Source organism: Mobula birostris, chromosome 12 (assembly GCF_030028105.1).
Source record: "Mobula birostris isolate sMobBir1 chromosome 12, sMobBir1.hap1, whole genome shotgun sequence".
NCBI lineage: Eukaryota > Metazoa > Chordata > Chondrichthyes > Myliobatiformes > Myliobatidae > Mobula > Mobula birostris.
In genome coordinates, this window is record NC_092381.1 from 14413999 (window position 1) to 14431147 (window position 17149).

The 17149-nt window shown below is 43.7% G+C and overlaps 1 protein-coding gene across 1 annotated transcript in view; it reads right to left on the reverse strand.

The window, feature by feature from the left end:
- The window catches only part of ak5 (adenylate kinase 5), a 70806-nt gene that overhangs the window by 25798 nt on the left and 27859 nt on the right, over positions 1-17149 (reverse strand). The window contains exon 6 of the mRNA XM_072274802.1: positions 15591-15782. Within this exon, the coding sequence (XP_072130903.1) occupies positions 15591-15782 (192 nt within the window). The remainder of the gene's footprint in view (positions 1-15590; positions 15783-17149) is intronic.

A 17149-nucleotide genomic window follows, 5' to 3' on the forward strand; every position in this document is an offset into this window, starting at 1 on the left:
TAAGTCAATTTTGTCCCTAAGTTGGAAGACACACAAAAATCACTTACTCTAGTAATCACACCTCCTCAGGGTTCTAATGAATGGCATCAGAATCACACAAGGCTGATAAGAAAGAACAATTACTCCAAGTGGATAGAGAGAGAGAGGAAATTAGTTCTGCCACTCACAGGAACAATATATGTACACTCAGTGGCCACTTCATTCTTTTATCATTATTATTAATCAAGCAGCCACTGAGTGTGTGTTCAAAGTAACTTCTATTATCAAAGTACATATATGTTACTATATACAACACAGATTCATTTTCTTGTTGGCACAATTAATAAATCTATAAAATAATAACCCATAACAGAATCAATAAAAGACTGCTCAACTAGAGTGTTCAACCAGAGTGCAGAAGATAACAAACTGTGCAAATACAAAAAGAAGGAATAATAGTTTTAAATAAATAAGCAATAAATATTGAGAATATGAGATGAAGAGTCTCTGAAAGTGAGTCCTTTGGTTATGGGAACCTTTCAAAGATGGGGCAACTAAAGCTGAGTGAAGTTATCCCCTTTGGTTCAAGAGCCTGATGGTTGAGACGTTTTGGGCCGGAACCCTGAGTCCTGACGAAGGGTTCTGGCCCGAAACGTCGACAGACCTTTTCCACGGATGCTGCCCGACCTTCTGAGTTCCTCCAGCATGTTGTGAGTACTGCTGCTGCTATCGCCGTGTTATGTGTTCAGAGATGATCTTCTGCACACCACTGTTGTAATGAGTGTTTGTTTCAGTAACTGCCACCTTCCTGTCAGCTTGAACCAGCCTGACCATTCTCCTCTGACCGCTCTTATTAACAAGGTGTTTTTGCCCACAGAACTGACACTCACTGGATGTTTTTTCAGTTTTTTGCACCATTCTCTGTAAACTCTTGAGACTGCTGTGGCTGAAAAGCCCAGGAGATCACCAGCTTCTGAGATACTTAAACCACCCATCTGGCACGGTCAAGGTCACTTAGAACATATTGCTTCCCCACTCTGATGTGTGGTCTGAACAACAACTGATCTTCGTGACCATGTCTGCATGCTTTTATGCAATGAATTACTGACAAATGATTGGCTGATTAGATATTTGCATTAATGAGCAGGCCATTAGGTGTACCTAATAAAGGGCCACTGAGCCTAATCGTGGAATGGAAGCTGTCCTTGTGTCTGGTGGTACGTTTTCAAGCTTTCCATCTTCCTCAGGCATTACTGATCTGGATATCAAGCAGGCACTGATTAAGGAGGAGCAAGGCTGGCGCTAGAGGGTGACATCTTAGAATCCATCTGTGAAACAGCTTAAATTCCCCTCTTTAATGTCTCTTTTTCCAAGTGGCTGGGGCTCTGTTGGACTCCGTGATCTACAGCTGCATTCAAATTGTGGTTCTTCACGACAGTGGGTTCCTGCTCCCCGACCGGCTGTCTTTTGAAATCTCCAGGAACAGCCTAGACTACATGCACCTTCAGAGTGCGGCCCTGCATGGCCCTCACGATTACTGATTCCCTGCCAGTGTTGCAGCAGATCGGAACATTGGGGCCGTAGGTGCGGCTGTCGGAGGCCTCCGCACTCTCTCTCTCTCACTGGGGTGGGGAAAGTTTGGTGCTGTTTCGCAGGTCGGAGAAACTCAAAGTGAAAGTGGCGCTGCAGATTGTAACATTGAAACAGCAAGCTTTTGGTCTCCCGTCTTGCTGTGGAAGGGGTGGCACCGCTTTATCCCTTGTTGGTGAGAGAGGGAGCCTGGGTCATGTCGAAGTGCTGGGTTTTGGACTGTAGTTTTTGATGGACCTAGATTGATGGTCTCTTTGGGGGTTGCTAGTGCTTGCAGGTGGGTGGGGGGGGGGTGCTGATGCTTCCTGTTGGTGCAAATGGGGAGGGGGGAGGGGGAAGAGTTGATGCTTTGCTGCTGCTTGTGCATGGGAGGGAGAAAGGGTGCTAATGTTTTTCTGTCATTTATTCTTTAGGGTGTTCTGTTTCGTGGATGTCTGTAAAGAGTAAGAATTTCAGGCTGTGTACTGTATACATCGATATTAAATGGAGTTATTGAACCATTGAACTTCATTGTGTTGGTTCATGATTGGCTGATTAGACATTTGCATTAATGAGCAGGTATGCTGGTCTACCTAATAACGTGGCCACTGAGTGTATATGTACGTACATATTCTGAATTTAATATTATGGGAGCTCGATCATGTCCACAGTTGTCCATCAGTCAGATGGTCATAGCCAGGGGACACTCGGTAAAATTGTGCTTTTTAATGCAGTCAGTTTCTCGGTCTTGATGAAGGACTGCCAGCTAAAATGTCAACAGTTCCTTTTCGCTCACAGACTTGTTTGACACGCTGAGTTCCTCCAGGACTTTGTGACACTGTGTGTTGCTCCAGATTCCAGCATCTGCTGCCTCTTGTGTCTCCTATTTAGTTGCCTCTTCTCTTCTGATGAAAATGTATCACTTCAGTACTAAATATCACTGCCTTATGACTACCCAGTTCACCAGCCCATCTGCAGACCTTTGCTATCCTATTTATTGATAAAGGCTGAACTTTGTACACCTACGTATTCTGAAATGATGTCTCATACACCCAGCCCCAGATGACTGATCCATATTGGACTTCAGTGGCCCCATACCAAATCCTCAGTAAAACGCTATCCTATTCACCTAGTCCAGTCTGAAAATGATGACTGATACAATCTATTTTCCAGTACTGATGAAGGGTCTCGGCCCAAAACATTGACTGCTTCTTCCTCTCTTTTGATTCTGCCTGACCTGCTGATTTCCTCCAACATTTTGTGTGTATGTTACTTTGGATTTCCAGCACCTGCAGAATTGATTATGTTGATCTATTTTCCATCAGCCAGATTTATAACCAGTCAAATGATTCATCTTATAGACTTTAATATCCTTAACAAATTCTGTTGCATAGTCTTTTTTCTCAAACGTGTTTTGAAGGTCCAAATACAACATTAGGGCTGGATTGTTCTTGTTTAATCTCTCAGCTTCTTTATCAAAGAGCTGAATCAAGTTAATCAAATTCAAGAAGACTTCTATAAGTCACTGTTAAATTAATTAACCCACGTGCATCCAAATGCCAAGTAATTCTGTTCCAGATACCATGTTTAAAAATTACCAACCAACGTTCATAGAAACATAGGAACATAGAAAATAGGTGCAGGAGTAGGCCATTCGGCCCTTCGAGCCTGCACCGCCATTTATTATGATCATGGCTGATCATCCAACTCAGAACCCCGCCCCAGCCTTCCCTCCATACCCCCTGATCCCCGTAGCCACAAGGGCCATATCTAACTCCCTCTTAAATATAGCCAATGAACCGGCCTCAACTGTTTCCTGTGGCAGAGAATTCCACAGATTCACCACTCTCTGTGTGAAGAAGTTTTTCCTAATCTCGGTCCTAAAAGGCTTCCCCTTTATCCTCAAACTGTGGCCCCTCGTTCTGGACTTCCCCAACATCGGGAACAATCTTCCTGCATCTAGCCTGTCCAATCCCTTTAGGATTTTATACGTTTCAATCAGATCCCCCCTCAATCTTCTAAACTCCAACAAGTACAAGCCCAGTTCATCCAGTCTTTCTTCATATGAAAGTCCTGCCATCCCAGGAATCAATCTGGTGAACCTTCTTTGTACTCCCTCTATGGTAAGGATGTCTTTCCTCAGATTAGGGGACCAAAACTGCACACAATACTCCAGGTGTGGTCTCACCAAGGCCTTGTACAACTGCAGTAGTACCTCCCTGCTCCTGTACTCGAATCCTCTCGCTATAAATGCCAGCATACCATTCACCTTTTTCACCGCCTGCTGTACCTGCATGCCCACTTTCAATGACTGGTGTATAATGACACCCAGGTCTCGTTGCACCTCCCCTTTTCCTAATCGGCCACCATTCAGATAATAATCTGTTTTCCTATTTTTGCCACCAAAGTGGATAACTTCACATTTATCCACATTAAATTTCATCTGCCATGAATTTGCCCACTCACCCAACCTATCCAAGTCACCCTGCATCCTCTTAGCATCCTTCTCACAGCTAACACTGCCACCCAGCTTCGTGTCATCCGCAAACTTGGAGATGCTGCATTTAATTCCCTCATCCAAGTCATTAATATATATTGTAAACAACTGGGGTCCCAGCACTGAGCCTTGCAGTACCCCACTAGTCACCGCCTGCCATTCTGAAAAGGTCCTGTTTATTCCCACTCTTTGCTTCCTGTCTGCTAACCAACTCTCCACCCACACCAATACCTTACCCCCAATACCGTGTGCTTTAAGTTTGCACACTAATCTCCTGTGTGGGACCTTGTCAAAAGCCTTCTGAAAATCCAAATATACCACATCCACTGGTTCTCCCCTATCCACTCTACTAGTTACATCCTCAAAAAATTCTATGAGATTCGTCAGACATGATTTTCCATTCACAAATCCATGCTGACTTTGTCCGATCATTTCACCGCTTTCCAAATGTGCTGTTATCACATCCTTGATAACTGACTCCAGCAGTTTCCCCACCACCGACGTTAGGCTAACCGGTTTATAATTCCCCGGTTTCTCTCTCCCTCCTTTTTTAAAAAGTGGAGTTACATTAGCTACCCTCAAATCCTCAGGAACTAGTCCAGAATCTAACCAGTTTTGAAAAATTATCACTAATGCAGCCACTATTTCTTGGGCTACTTCCTTAAGCACCCTGGGATGCAGACCATCTGGCCCTGGGGATTTATCTGCCTTTAATCCCTTCAATTTACCTAACACCACTTCCCTACTAACATGTATTTCGCTCAGTTCCTCCATCTCACTGGACCCTCTGTCCCCTACTATTTCTGGAAGATTATTTATGTCCTCCTTAGTGAAGACAGAACCAAAGTAATTATTCAATTGGTCTGCCATGTCCTTGCTCCCCATAATCAATTCACCTGTTTCTGTCTGCAGGGGACCTACATTTGTCTTTACCAGTCTTTTCCTTTTTACATATCTATAAAAGCTTTTACAGTCCGTTTTTATGTTTCCTGCCAGTTTTCTCTCATAATCTTTTTTCCCCTTCCTAATTAAGCCCTTTGTCCTCCTCTGCTGAACTCTGAATTTCTCCCAGTCCTCAGGTGAGCCACTTTCTCTGGCTAATTTGTATGCTTCTTCTTTGGAATTGATACTATCCCTAATTTCTCTTGTCAGCCACGGGTGCACTACCTTCCTTGATTTATTCTTTTGCCAAACTGGGATGAACAATTGTTGTAGTTCATCCATGCAACCTTTAAATGCTTGCCATTGCATATCCACCGTCAATCCTTTAAGTGTCATTTGCCAGTCTATCTTAGCTAATTCACGTCTCATACCTTCAAAGTTACCCCTCTTTAAGTTCAGAACCTTTGTTTCTGAATTAACTATGTCACTCTCCATCTTAATGAAGAATTCCACCATATTATGGTCAATCTTACCCAAGGGGCCTCTCACGACAAGATTGCTAATTAACCCTTCCTCATTGCTCAAAACCCAGTCCAGAATAGCCTGCTCTCTAGTTGGTTCCTCGACATGTTGGTTCAAAAAACCATCCCGCATACATTCCAAGAAATCCTCTTCCTCAGCACCTTTACCAATTTGGTTCACCCAATCTACATGTAGATTGAAGTCACCCATTATAACTGCTGTTCCTTTATTGCACACATTTCTAATTTCCTGTTTAATACCATCTCCGACCTCACTACTACTGTTAGGTGGCCTGTACACAACTCCCACCAGCGTCTTCTGCCCCTTAGTGTTACGCAGCTCTACTCATATCGATTCCACATCTTCCCGGCTTATGTCCTTCCTTTCTATTGCGTTAATCTCTTCTTTAACCAGCAACGCCACCCCACCTCCCCTTCCTTCATGTCTATCCCTCCTGAATATTGAATATCCCTGAACGTTGAGCTCCCATCCCTGGTCACCCTGGAGCCATGTCTCTGTGATCCCAACTATATCATAATCATTAATAACAATCTGCACTTTCAATTCATCCACCTTATTACGAATGCTCCTTGCATTGACACACAAAGCCTTCAGGCGCTCTTTTACAACTCTCTTAGCCCTTATACAATTATGCTGAAAAGTGGCCCTTTTTAATGCTTGCCCTGGATTTGTCGGCCTGCCACTTTTACTTTTCTCCATAGTACTTTTTGTTTCTACCCTCACTTTACACCCCTCTGTCTCTCTGCACTGGTTCCCATCCCCCTGTAGTGAACTAACCTCCTCTCGCCTAGCCTCTTTAATTTGATTCCCACCCCCCAACCATTCTAGTTTAAAGTCACCTCAGTAGCCCCCGCTAATCTCCCTGCCAGGATATTGGTCCCCCTAGGATTCAAGTGCAACCCGTCCTTTTTGTACAGGTCACGCCTGCGCCAAAAGAGGTCCCAATGATCCAAAAACTTGAATCCCTGCCCCCTGCTCCAATCCCTCAGCCACGCATTTATCCTCCACCTCATCGCATTCCTACTCACACAGTCACGTGGCACAGGCAGTAAGCCCGAGATTACTACCTTTGCGGTCCTTTTTCTCAACTCCCTTCCTAGCTCCCTATGTTCTCCTTTCAGGACCTCATCCCTTTTCCTACCTATGTCACTGGTACCTATATGTACCACGACCTCTGGCTCCTCACCCTCCCACTTCAGGATATCTTGGACACGATCAGAAATATCCTGGACCCTGGCACCAGGGAGGCAAACTACCATCCGGGTCTCTGGACTGCGTCCACAGAATCGCCTACCTGACCCCCTTACTATTCAAACAGATTCTATCTACAATTGGTCAGATTTAATCATAGAGTCGTAGAGAGGTACAACCGGGCAACTGGCTCTTTGGCCTATTGAGTATATGCCGAGCATCAACCATCTATTTACACTAATCCTTTGTTTCATTTTCTTCCATTCAGCCTATTGAGTGCTGGCCATCAAATAACAAGCCCACTCCCCATCATTGTCTGCTGCAATTAGGATACACAGCAGCGTAGTGGTTAGCACAACGCTATTACGGTTCAGCGTGTTCCAGAGTTCAGAGCTCAATTCCGGCACCATCTGTAAAAAGTTTGTATGTTCTCCCCATGAACCGTGTGTGTGTGTTCCTTCCCATAGTCCAATGACATACCAGTTAGGCGGTTAATTGGCCATTGTAAATTGTCCTGTAATGAGGTAAGTGTTAAGTAGGTGGGTTCCTGGGTGGTACACCTCGTTGGGCCAGAGGGCCAGTTCTCTGCTATATCTCTAAATAAAATATTTTAAAATAAAATCTGTTCTCCTATATTTTAATTTAGTTAGCAAGAATGTGAACACTGTAGAGACAGAGCAGAGGAGACTTACAAGGATATTGTCTAGATTGGAGGGTGTACCTTATAAGAATAGGTTGAGTGAACTTGGCCTTTTCTCCTTGGAGTGACGGAGGATGAGAGGTGACCTGATAGAGGTGTATAAGATGATGAGAGGCATTGATCGTGTGGATAGCCAGAGGCTTTTTCCCAGGGTTGAGATGGCTAACACGAGGGGGCATAGTTTTAAAGTGCTTGGAAATATGTACTGAGGGGATGTCAGGGGTAAGTTTTTCATACAGAGAGTGGTGGGTGTGTGGAATGGGCTGCCGGCGACGGTGGTGGAAGCGGATACAATAGGGTCTTTTAAGAGACTCTTAGTTAGGTAGATTAGAAAAATAGAGGGTTATGCGCTAGGGAGATTCTAGGCAGCTTCTAGAGTAGGTTACCTGGTCAGCACAACATTGTGGGCTGAAGGGCCTGTAATGTGCAGTAAATTTCTATACTCTGTGTTCATTCCATCTATTTCTCCCAAATTCAGCTATCCAGTGTTACAAGTCTATAAAACTCTGGTTAGTCCACACTTGCATTCCTGATTATGTCATTATAGGAGGGATGTGGAAGCTTTAGAGAGGGTGCTGTGGAAATTTGTATTGAACTTTGTATTTATTTTGTAAGCACCTGATGTGACAAAATGGAGTAGAAAATCCCAGAGTGCTAAGCTAATTATTTGCAATATATGTACGTGGCTATTAAAGGAATATGTGACTGCCAGCACCCATTGAAATGAACACTGTGCAAAAATAAGAAGTAGCAGAGATGGGTCAAAAGCAGATGGCAGACTACAACAAATGTATCAGAAGGACTGAGATCACTGGAAATAGTAATCTTGTCTAATTTTATGTATAAAAAGAATGCTTTGTAAATGGTGTATTGGAGGTCTACTACCACCCCGATGGGAATGGAGGTGAGCTTTCCCCTTGCAAGTAATAAAGGTGTGTGATAAAGATCCACTCAGTGGTATTGTGTTTTTGCAAGACTTAGCGGAGAAACACTCAACAGTGCAGAGGTTTACCAGGATTACAGAGCATGTCTTATGAGGATTGTGCGGGTGAGCGAGAGCTTTTCTCTTTGAGGCAAAAGAGGACGAGACTTGATCGAGATGTACAAGTTGATAAGAGGCATAGATTGAGTGGATAGCCAGCGTCTTCTTCCCCAGGGTGGCAATGGACAATACCGGAGGACATCCTTTTAAGGTAAGTGGAGGAAGGTTAATGGGGGATGTCAGAAGTAGGTTTTTGCACCGAAAGTGATGGGCATTTGGAACATACTACTAGAAGTGGTGGTAGAGGCAGATACATTAAGGACATTTAAGACAATCTTAGATAGGCGCATAGAACATACAACACTACCACACAGAACAAGCCCCTGAACATGGGCACATCAATGTAAGAAAAATGGAGGCTTCTGGGCTATGTAGGAGGGAAGGGTTAGATTGATCTTCGGGTAGGTTAAAAGGTCAGCATGACATTGTGGGCCGAAGGGCCTGTACTGTTCTATGATCTATATGAGGGAATTTACTTTGGCTGATCAACTGATAAACTCACATGACTTTGGACATGGGAGGAAAACAGAGCACCCAGGGAAATAATTGCAATCAGAATAAGAACAGGTAAACTCCACATAGTCAGCACCCAGGGCTAGGACCGATCCCAGATTTCCTTCCTCCACCTGGCAGCAGCTCCACCAGTGGCACCATGTGATCATCTGTTGTTTTAAGCGGGAAACAAGGTCTGCTTTGTTATAATTGGTTGAGGGGGAAGGGGGATGTGAAACTCAAGATTCCAATTGTCTTTCAACAAATCTGTGGGATCTTCAGACTCCATTTGAAACAAAACCACATCAAAGCTAGCATTGCCCTGACTGCTTTGATGAGAAACTGTGATAGTTATAAGAAACCTTTTTCTGGTAACACCAACACTAATGAACATCAAGACACTTGCTTAACTGTTCCATTGTAATCTGTACGATGTCGCTTTCCATTTTCTTAAAGTTTTCTGAGTCATGGACTGGCATGAGACTATGCTGACTTCTCAAAAGGTCAGTTGTCTAATTGTTGATAACTCCTTTCTACTTTAATTGCTCTCCACTACAGATTGCTTAATGAAGATTTAACATTTTTCAACTTAACTTTATTACCAGGAGTGACGGGATTTCATACCCAGTTGCATATATAAAACTGACGCGCTTTGGACTGATCACCAGGGGTGCCAGAATCCTCAGGCTCTGATGCTCCTCCTCCCCTGATTATTAGTTGATCTGGGTCTCATTTTAGGCACAGTGCACTCGTGCTTTGTTTTGTTCTCTATTTAAGCTCTCTCTGTTTTCTTCGTTTTTCCTCATTCTTGTTTACTTACCCTGCGTGTGGTGATTCTCGAGTTCCCTACAAACCAATCCTCTAGTGAAGGTCTCTGGTATCATCTGCACTAGGGTCCATCTGGTTTACGTTTCTCCCGGTAGACCCAAGGTAATAGATACCGAGTTTTGCCATAACTACCCCGGTTCAACACAGACTGGCGACCACTCCTTGTTACATAAAGGGACCATCCCTGGGACTTACTGAGTAACACAGAGCCTTGTGTCTCCATTGTACATAACCATGTGTTTCTGTCATTGGTAAGTTCGACATTTGAGGCCTGGAGTTTACATCCTCATCCAGCTTCTTCACTTGTCGTCATCGGTGAAGCCTAGATTGATACCAATCCCGGGTCACTGAAGCATGAGACAGCAGCTTCACTAACTACATCACTGTACCATGCTGCTCTGCTACACTGGCAGGACCACGGTATAAAGGTGAGAGGAAGCAGCCCTTGCTCCTCCCAACATTGATTTCAAACCCTATGAAGTCTCATTCCATCACATCGAAATGGGCAAGAAAAACTCCTGATTACCATCCACTCTTTACTTTCTTAGAAGGTTAAGGAGGCTTGGCTTGTCACCAACTACTCTTACAAATGTTTCCGAAGCAGCTGTCGTGAATACATTGTGGACTGGTATGGCAATTTGAATGAGCAGGAACACAGAGAGCTGCAGCAGGTAGCACTCAGCCCAATACATCACGGGCGTATCTGTCTCTACTATCGGTAGTATCGACAGGAGCTGCTGCCCCAAAAAGGCAACATCTATCATCAAAGATGACCACCATCTGGGCCATGCCATCTTCTCAGAGCTACCATTGGGCAGGAGGTCTAGAAGCCTGAAATCCTACGCCAGAAGGTTCAAGAGCAGCTACCTCCCTTCAACCATTTAGTTCTTGAACCAAGGGCAAAATCCTAATCACTCCCTCACCAATTAGTGGTCATGCATGCTACAATAACCATTTTGATCACTTTGCACTACAATGGACTGTTCTTTTGTTCTGATTGTGTCCTTTCCTGTAAAAATTATGTGTATTTTTTTGCGTGAATGCTGTGGCAAGAAATTGTTTCATTGCACCTGTGCCTACTTGTACTTGTAAATGTGACAATAAACTCGACTTTGACTCTGACAACACTGGAAGCAGCAATGGCCCAGGATGTGCTCCTGCTGGGATACCTCGATGTCTACTGGTAGCACTGCCTCTGTCTAATCTGGCCCTGTTTCAAAGGACACAGCTGCCAGCATGATTTACAGTACGGATTCATGGGGATTACTTGACCCAATCCTCACCAAAAAAACCTTTGACAGATGTATCCACCTATGACAATAATTGTAGGTGTAATCAATACACACTCTTTCCGGTTACTTAAAAACCTGCCTTCATATTGTGAATGCCATCCCTTGTGTTATTACCCCAACAGTCTTTTGAAAAAAAAGGGCAGTATGGCAAAGCAGTGGTTAGCACAATGCTTTACAGTGCCTGTGAGTCGAATTCAACCCCTGCTACTATCTGTAAGGAATTTGTACATTTTCCCTGTGACCACATGGGTTTCCTCAGGGTGCTCCAGTTTCCTCTCACAGTCCGAACGCGTATAGGTTAGGGTCAGTAATTTGCTGCGTTAGCGCTGAAATTACGGCAACACTGTGGGCTGCCCCCAGCTCATCCTCAGACTGTGTTGGTCGTTGACACAAATGACACACACTTCTCTGTAATTTTTAACGTTTCTATGTACAAATAAAGCTAATCTTTTTAGTCCAAATGGGGTGGACTTCAATCCCACCTGGCAACTCAAAACTGGGCCTCCATCATCAGAAGCAGCAGAGTTCACCTTGACCATGTGACAAGCTCATCACTCCATCATTGCTGCCACATTATGGGATCATCTCCGCTTTGACGAAGAGTGAGAGAGAGCATTTGTGAGTGGTTTCAGATGTACCCCGAGGTGCCAATCTGGTGAATCTGCACATAGGACATAAGAGCTAAACAACCTCATATCAATGGACTAGGTGGGACTTTGGCAACACTGTCACATCTAGGTATGAATGGTGTGGATGATTAAAGAAGTAACTGGCAGAAGCCTTGCCCAACCTGTGAGGATTCTTCAATCACACTGGCCACACATGCATGATATACTGGTGAGGTCTCACCTGGAGTATTGAGAGCAGTTTTGGGCCTCTTACCTAAAACAGGATGTGCTGGCATTGGATATGATTCAAAGGAAGCTCCTGAAAATGTTTCCAGGATTGAAAGGCTTAACATGTGAGAAGTGTTTGACGGCTCTGGGCCTATATTCACTGGAATTCAGAAGAATGGTGGGGGAAGGGTGGGGTTGCGGGGATCTCATTGAAACCTATTGATTGTTGAAAGACCTTGATAGAGTGGCTGTTTCCTATGGTGGCAAAGTCTAGAATCAGAAGACACAGACTCAGAATAGAGGGGCGTACTTTTAGAACGGAGATGAGGAGGTATTTCTTTACTCAGAGGATGGTGAATCTATGGAGGCTCAGTCATTGGGTATATCTAAGGCAGAGGTTGATAGATTGTTGATTAGTCAGGGCATGAAAGATTTATGATCATAAGGCATGGGAGCAGAATTAGGCCATTTGGCCCATTGAATCTTCTCCGCCATTCAATCATGGCTGATCCTTTTTTCCCTTCCTCAGCCCCATTCCCCGGCCTTCTCCCTGTAAACTTTGATGCCATGTCCAATCAAGAACCTATCAAGCTCTGCCTTAAATACACTCAACGACCTGGCCTCCACAGCTGCCTGTGGTAATAAATTCCACAAATTCACCACCCTCTGGCTGAAGAGATTTCTCTGCATCTCTGTTTTAAATGGACGTCCCTCTATCCTGAGGCTGTGCCTTCTTGTCCTGGGCTCTCCCACCATGTGAAACATCATTTCCACATCTACTCCGTCTAGGCCTTTCGAAAGGTTTCAATAAATTCCAGCGAGTACAGACCCAGAGCTATCAAACTTTCCTCGTATGATAATCCTTTCATTCCTGGAATCATCCTTGTAAATCTCCTCTGAACCCTCTCCAATGCCAGAACATCTTTTCTTAGATGAGGAGCCCAAAACTGTTCACAATATTCAAGGAGAGGCCTCACCAGTGCCTTATAAAGCCTCAGAATCACATCCTTGCTCTTGTATTCTAGACCTCTTGAAATGAATGCTAATATTGAATGCTTTCCTCACCACTGACTCTACCTGCAAGTCAACCATTAGGGTGATCTGCACAAGGACTCCCAAGTCCCTTTGCATCTCAGATTTTTGGATTTTCTCCCCATTTAGAAAATAGTCTGCACATTTATTTCTACTACCAAAGTGCATGAGCATGCATTTTCCAACATTGTATTTCATTTGCCACTCTCTTGCCCGTTCTCCTAATCTGTCTAAGTTGTTCTGCAGCCTACCTGTTTCCTCAAAACCACTTGCCCCTCCACCAATCTTCATATTATTTACAAATTGGCAACAAAACCATCTATTCTACCATCTAAATCATTGATATACAGCATAAAAAGAAGTGGTCCCAACACCGACCCTTGTAGAACACCACTAGTCACTGGCAGTCAACCAGAAAAGGATCCTTTAATTCCCACTTGCTGCCTCCTACTAATCAGCCAATGCTCTAACCATGCCAGTAACTTTCCTGTAATTCCATGGGCTCTTAACTTAATAAGCTACCTCACCTGTGGCACCTTGTCAAAGGCCTTCTGAGAGTCCAAATATACAACATCCACTATACCCACTTTATCTATCCTACTTGTAATCTCCTCAAAGAATTCCAACAGGTTCATCAGGCAAGATTTTCCCTTAGGCAAAATCAGGCTGACCTCGTGCTATCTTGTCCTGTGTCACCAAGTATTCCATCACCTCATCCATATGGGGAGAAGGCAGGAGATTGGGGCTGCGAGGGAAACGGATCAGTGATGATGAAATAGCAGAGCAGACTTGATGGGCCAAATTGCCTAATTCTGCCATATCTTATGGTCTCATGATGGAAGATCATGGATTTGTCAACTAGTCTTGAGTTGCTTGCCTTTGGACACCTCTGCAATTGTCCTGTCACCTCTGTATGTTAATATAGAACACAGAACATCGAACAGTACAAGCTCTTTGACCCACAATGTTATGCTGACCTTTTAACATACACTAAAATCAATCTAACCCTTCCCTCCCACATAGCCCTCCATTTTTTCTTCATCCATGTGCCTTTGTAAGTGTCTCATAAATCTCCAGTATGTACCTGTCTCTACCACCATCCCATTCAGATCCACAATTCATTTAAAGTGGTGTCACGGGTAGATAAGGTCATAAAGAGAGCTTTCAGCACATTGGCCTTCATAAGTCTGGACATAATTCATGAGCTCCCATTTGCTCCCAATATCTGAAAAGTGTGTGGGTTTGTTGGTTAGTAGGCCATTGTAAATTATCCCAAATAGAAATCAACACAGGTCCAGTTTATTGCCATTTAACTATATGCATGTATATGATGTAATAACCATATAATGTGTATAGACATAATTTCTCTGAACCAGGGTGTAAAGCACATAACATACACTACGCATGATAACTAATGAAAGCAAGGATAAAATCTACAGATGAATCACACATAAATAATAAACTAAAGTGCATTAATATTAAATATTGTAAGGTACAGAACAGATTAATCAGTGACACCTCAAATGCAATGCAGCAGGGAGTTCAGAAGCCTAATGGCCCAAGGGAAGAAACTGTTTCCCATCCTGGCCGTTCCTGTTTTTATGCATCGGAATCTCCTACCTGATGGTAGAAAGTCAAAGAGAATGCTGGATGGATGGGTTGGATCCTTGATAATACTAAGGGCCCTAAGAATGCAGCACTCCTGATAAATGTCCCCGATGGATGATAGGGAGATGCCTATGATCCTCTCAGCTGTTCCCACAGTTCTTTGTAGGGACTTCTGGTCCAATGCTCAACTGGTCCTGTACCAGGTGGAGATGCAACTTGTCAGGACTCTCAGGGTGCTCCTGTAAAGTGCAGTTAAGATGGGGGGGCAGTTGACTTGCTTGGAATATAGCACAGTAAGGCTCTTCAGCCCATGATGTTATGCTGACCTTTTAGCCTACATGATCAATTTAAACTTCCCCTCCCACATAGCCCTCCACTTTCCTTACATCCATGTGCCTACCTCACAGTCTCTTGAATGTCCCTGATATATCTGCCCCTGGCAGCACTTTCCACACACCCACCACTCTTTGTGTAAAAAAAACTGCCTCTGACACACACCCTCTACTTTCCTCCATCGAAAACTTCAACAAACCTCTGCAGACATGTGGTGGAGAGTACATTGGCTGGTTGCATCATGGCCTGGTACAGAAAAGCCTACAAGAAGTAGTGGATATGGCTAAGTCTATCACGGATAAAGCCCTCCCCACCAATGAGCACACCTACCCGGAACACTGTCACAGGAATCAGCATCCAGCATCGAGGACCCCAACCACGCATGCCATGCTCTCTTCTCGCTGCTGCCATCAGGAAGAATGCACGGGAGCTTCAGGAACCCCACCACCAAATTCAGGAACAGTTATTACCCCTCAACAATCAGGCTCTTGAACCAAAGGGGATAATTTCATTCAACTTCACTTGCCTCATCCCTGAACTGAATCATTGGGTCTTAGAAACTTAGAATAGATTTAAGGCCAGAGACTATGTGAATACTGATTAAGTATTAAAGTTTTGCAGCTTGTGTTTGGAATTCCATGAATGTTCTGGAAAATGAGACCATAAATCTATGAAAAATCTCAAGGTCTTGTTAGGCTAGATACAATAATTCAAGTTGCTCATTCTGTGGAAAAAATAGAGGATTATTAAAATTGGTAACACTTACTGTAACAATCAGACCCCTTTCCTGAAAATACTTGACCAATGGAATGGTGTTTTGCTTGAAGGTGGTCAATCGCCTCTGAATGGCTTTCGGATTGTCGTCAGGGCGACCTTGTTGTGCTGCCCTTGTTTCCAGCCTCTTCTTTAACTGGTGATTGGTGCATGCGAGGAACACCACCAAATCCGGGGTGCATATCTGATGAAGGAAAGAATAGAGAGAAAGAGAGAGCGAGCAAGCAGTGTTTCAAACATTTTCTGATTTAATTTTGGAGCAATGACTTAAATAGTGCTGAATAAAAGGCCTTGCGTTGAGAATCACACAAACAGGACCAGCACTGGGTTATTTGACCCCTTAAATCCACTCTCTTTGGTCTCTTATTGTCACACGTTCTGGGATACAGGGAAAAGCTTTTGTTTGCATGCCTCCGAGTCAGATCATTCCATGCACAAGAATATCGAGGGAGCACAAATGGATAAAATAAACAGAAAAGCAGACCGTAGTGTTATAGTTACATAGATTGTGCAGCGTAGGTACACTAATAAAGTGCAGGGGTAGTGATGAGGTAGACTGAGAGATCGACAGGTCATTTATAATGTCTAAGAGGCCTACTCAAGAGTTTTATACACGAGGTACCTAATAAAGTGGCCACTAAGTCTCTGTTTGCGGTCTTCAGCTGCTGCAGGCCATCCACCTCAAGGTTTGGCGTGTTTCACATTCAGAGATGCTCTTCTGCACACAACTGTTGTAATACATGGTTATTTGAAGTTACTGTTACCTTTCTGTCAGCTTGAAACAGTCTGGCCTTTCTCCTCTGCCCCCTCTCATTAACAAGGCATTTTTGCCCACAGAACTGCATTTCACTGGAAGTTTTTTTTTGTTTCTTGCTCCATCCTCTGTAAACTCTTGAGACTGTTGTGCATGAAAATCCCAGAAGATCAGTAATTCCTGAAATACTCGAGCCACCCTGTCTGACACCAATAATTATTCCATGGTCAAATTCACTTGGATCATATTTCTTTTCCATTCTGATGTTTGGTCTGAACAACAACTGAACCTCTTGACCTTGTCTGCATGCTTTTATGCATTGAGTTGCTGACACACGATTGGCTGATTAGATATTTGCATTAATGAGCAAGTGTGCACTTCTACTTAATAACTGTGAAATGGAAACAGTCCTTGAGTCTGGTGGGTTAGGTTTTCAAGTCTTTACATCTTCCTCAGACGTCATTGATCGGGATATGAACCTCACTGGAATTGGCGTTCTATTGTCACATATACCAAGTTGCAGTAAGAACCTTGTCTTGCATACTGTTAATGCAGATCAAATCATTACACAGTGCATTGAGCTAGAATAAAGCTCTACCTACCTCACTCAAAAAAAAATCTGCCTATGCTGGTTGCGATATCTCCAACTGTCCAAGCAGTTAGAACCATCTGTTTCACAGTTCTGCTGTTATTTCCGTGGAGAAGCAAGTCGGCTTTAATTTTGAGATCACAAACTATGTTCCCAACTCCCACCTGAGGAAATCATTCCTCTCTATCCATATTAACAAATCCTTTCA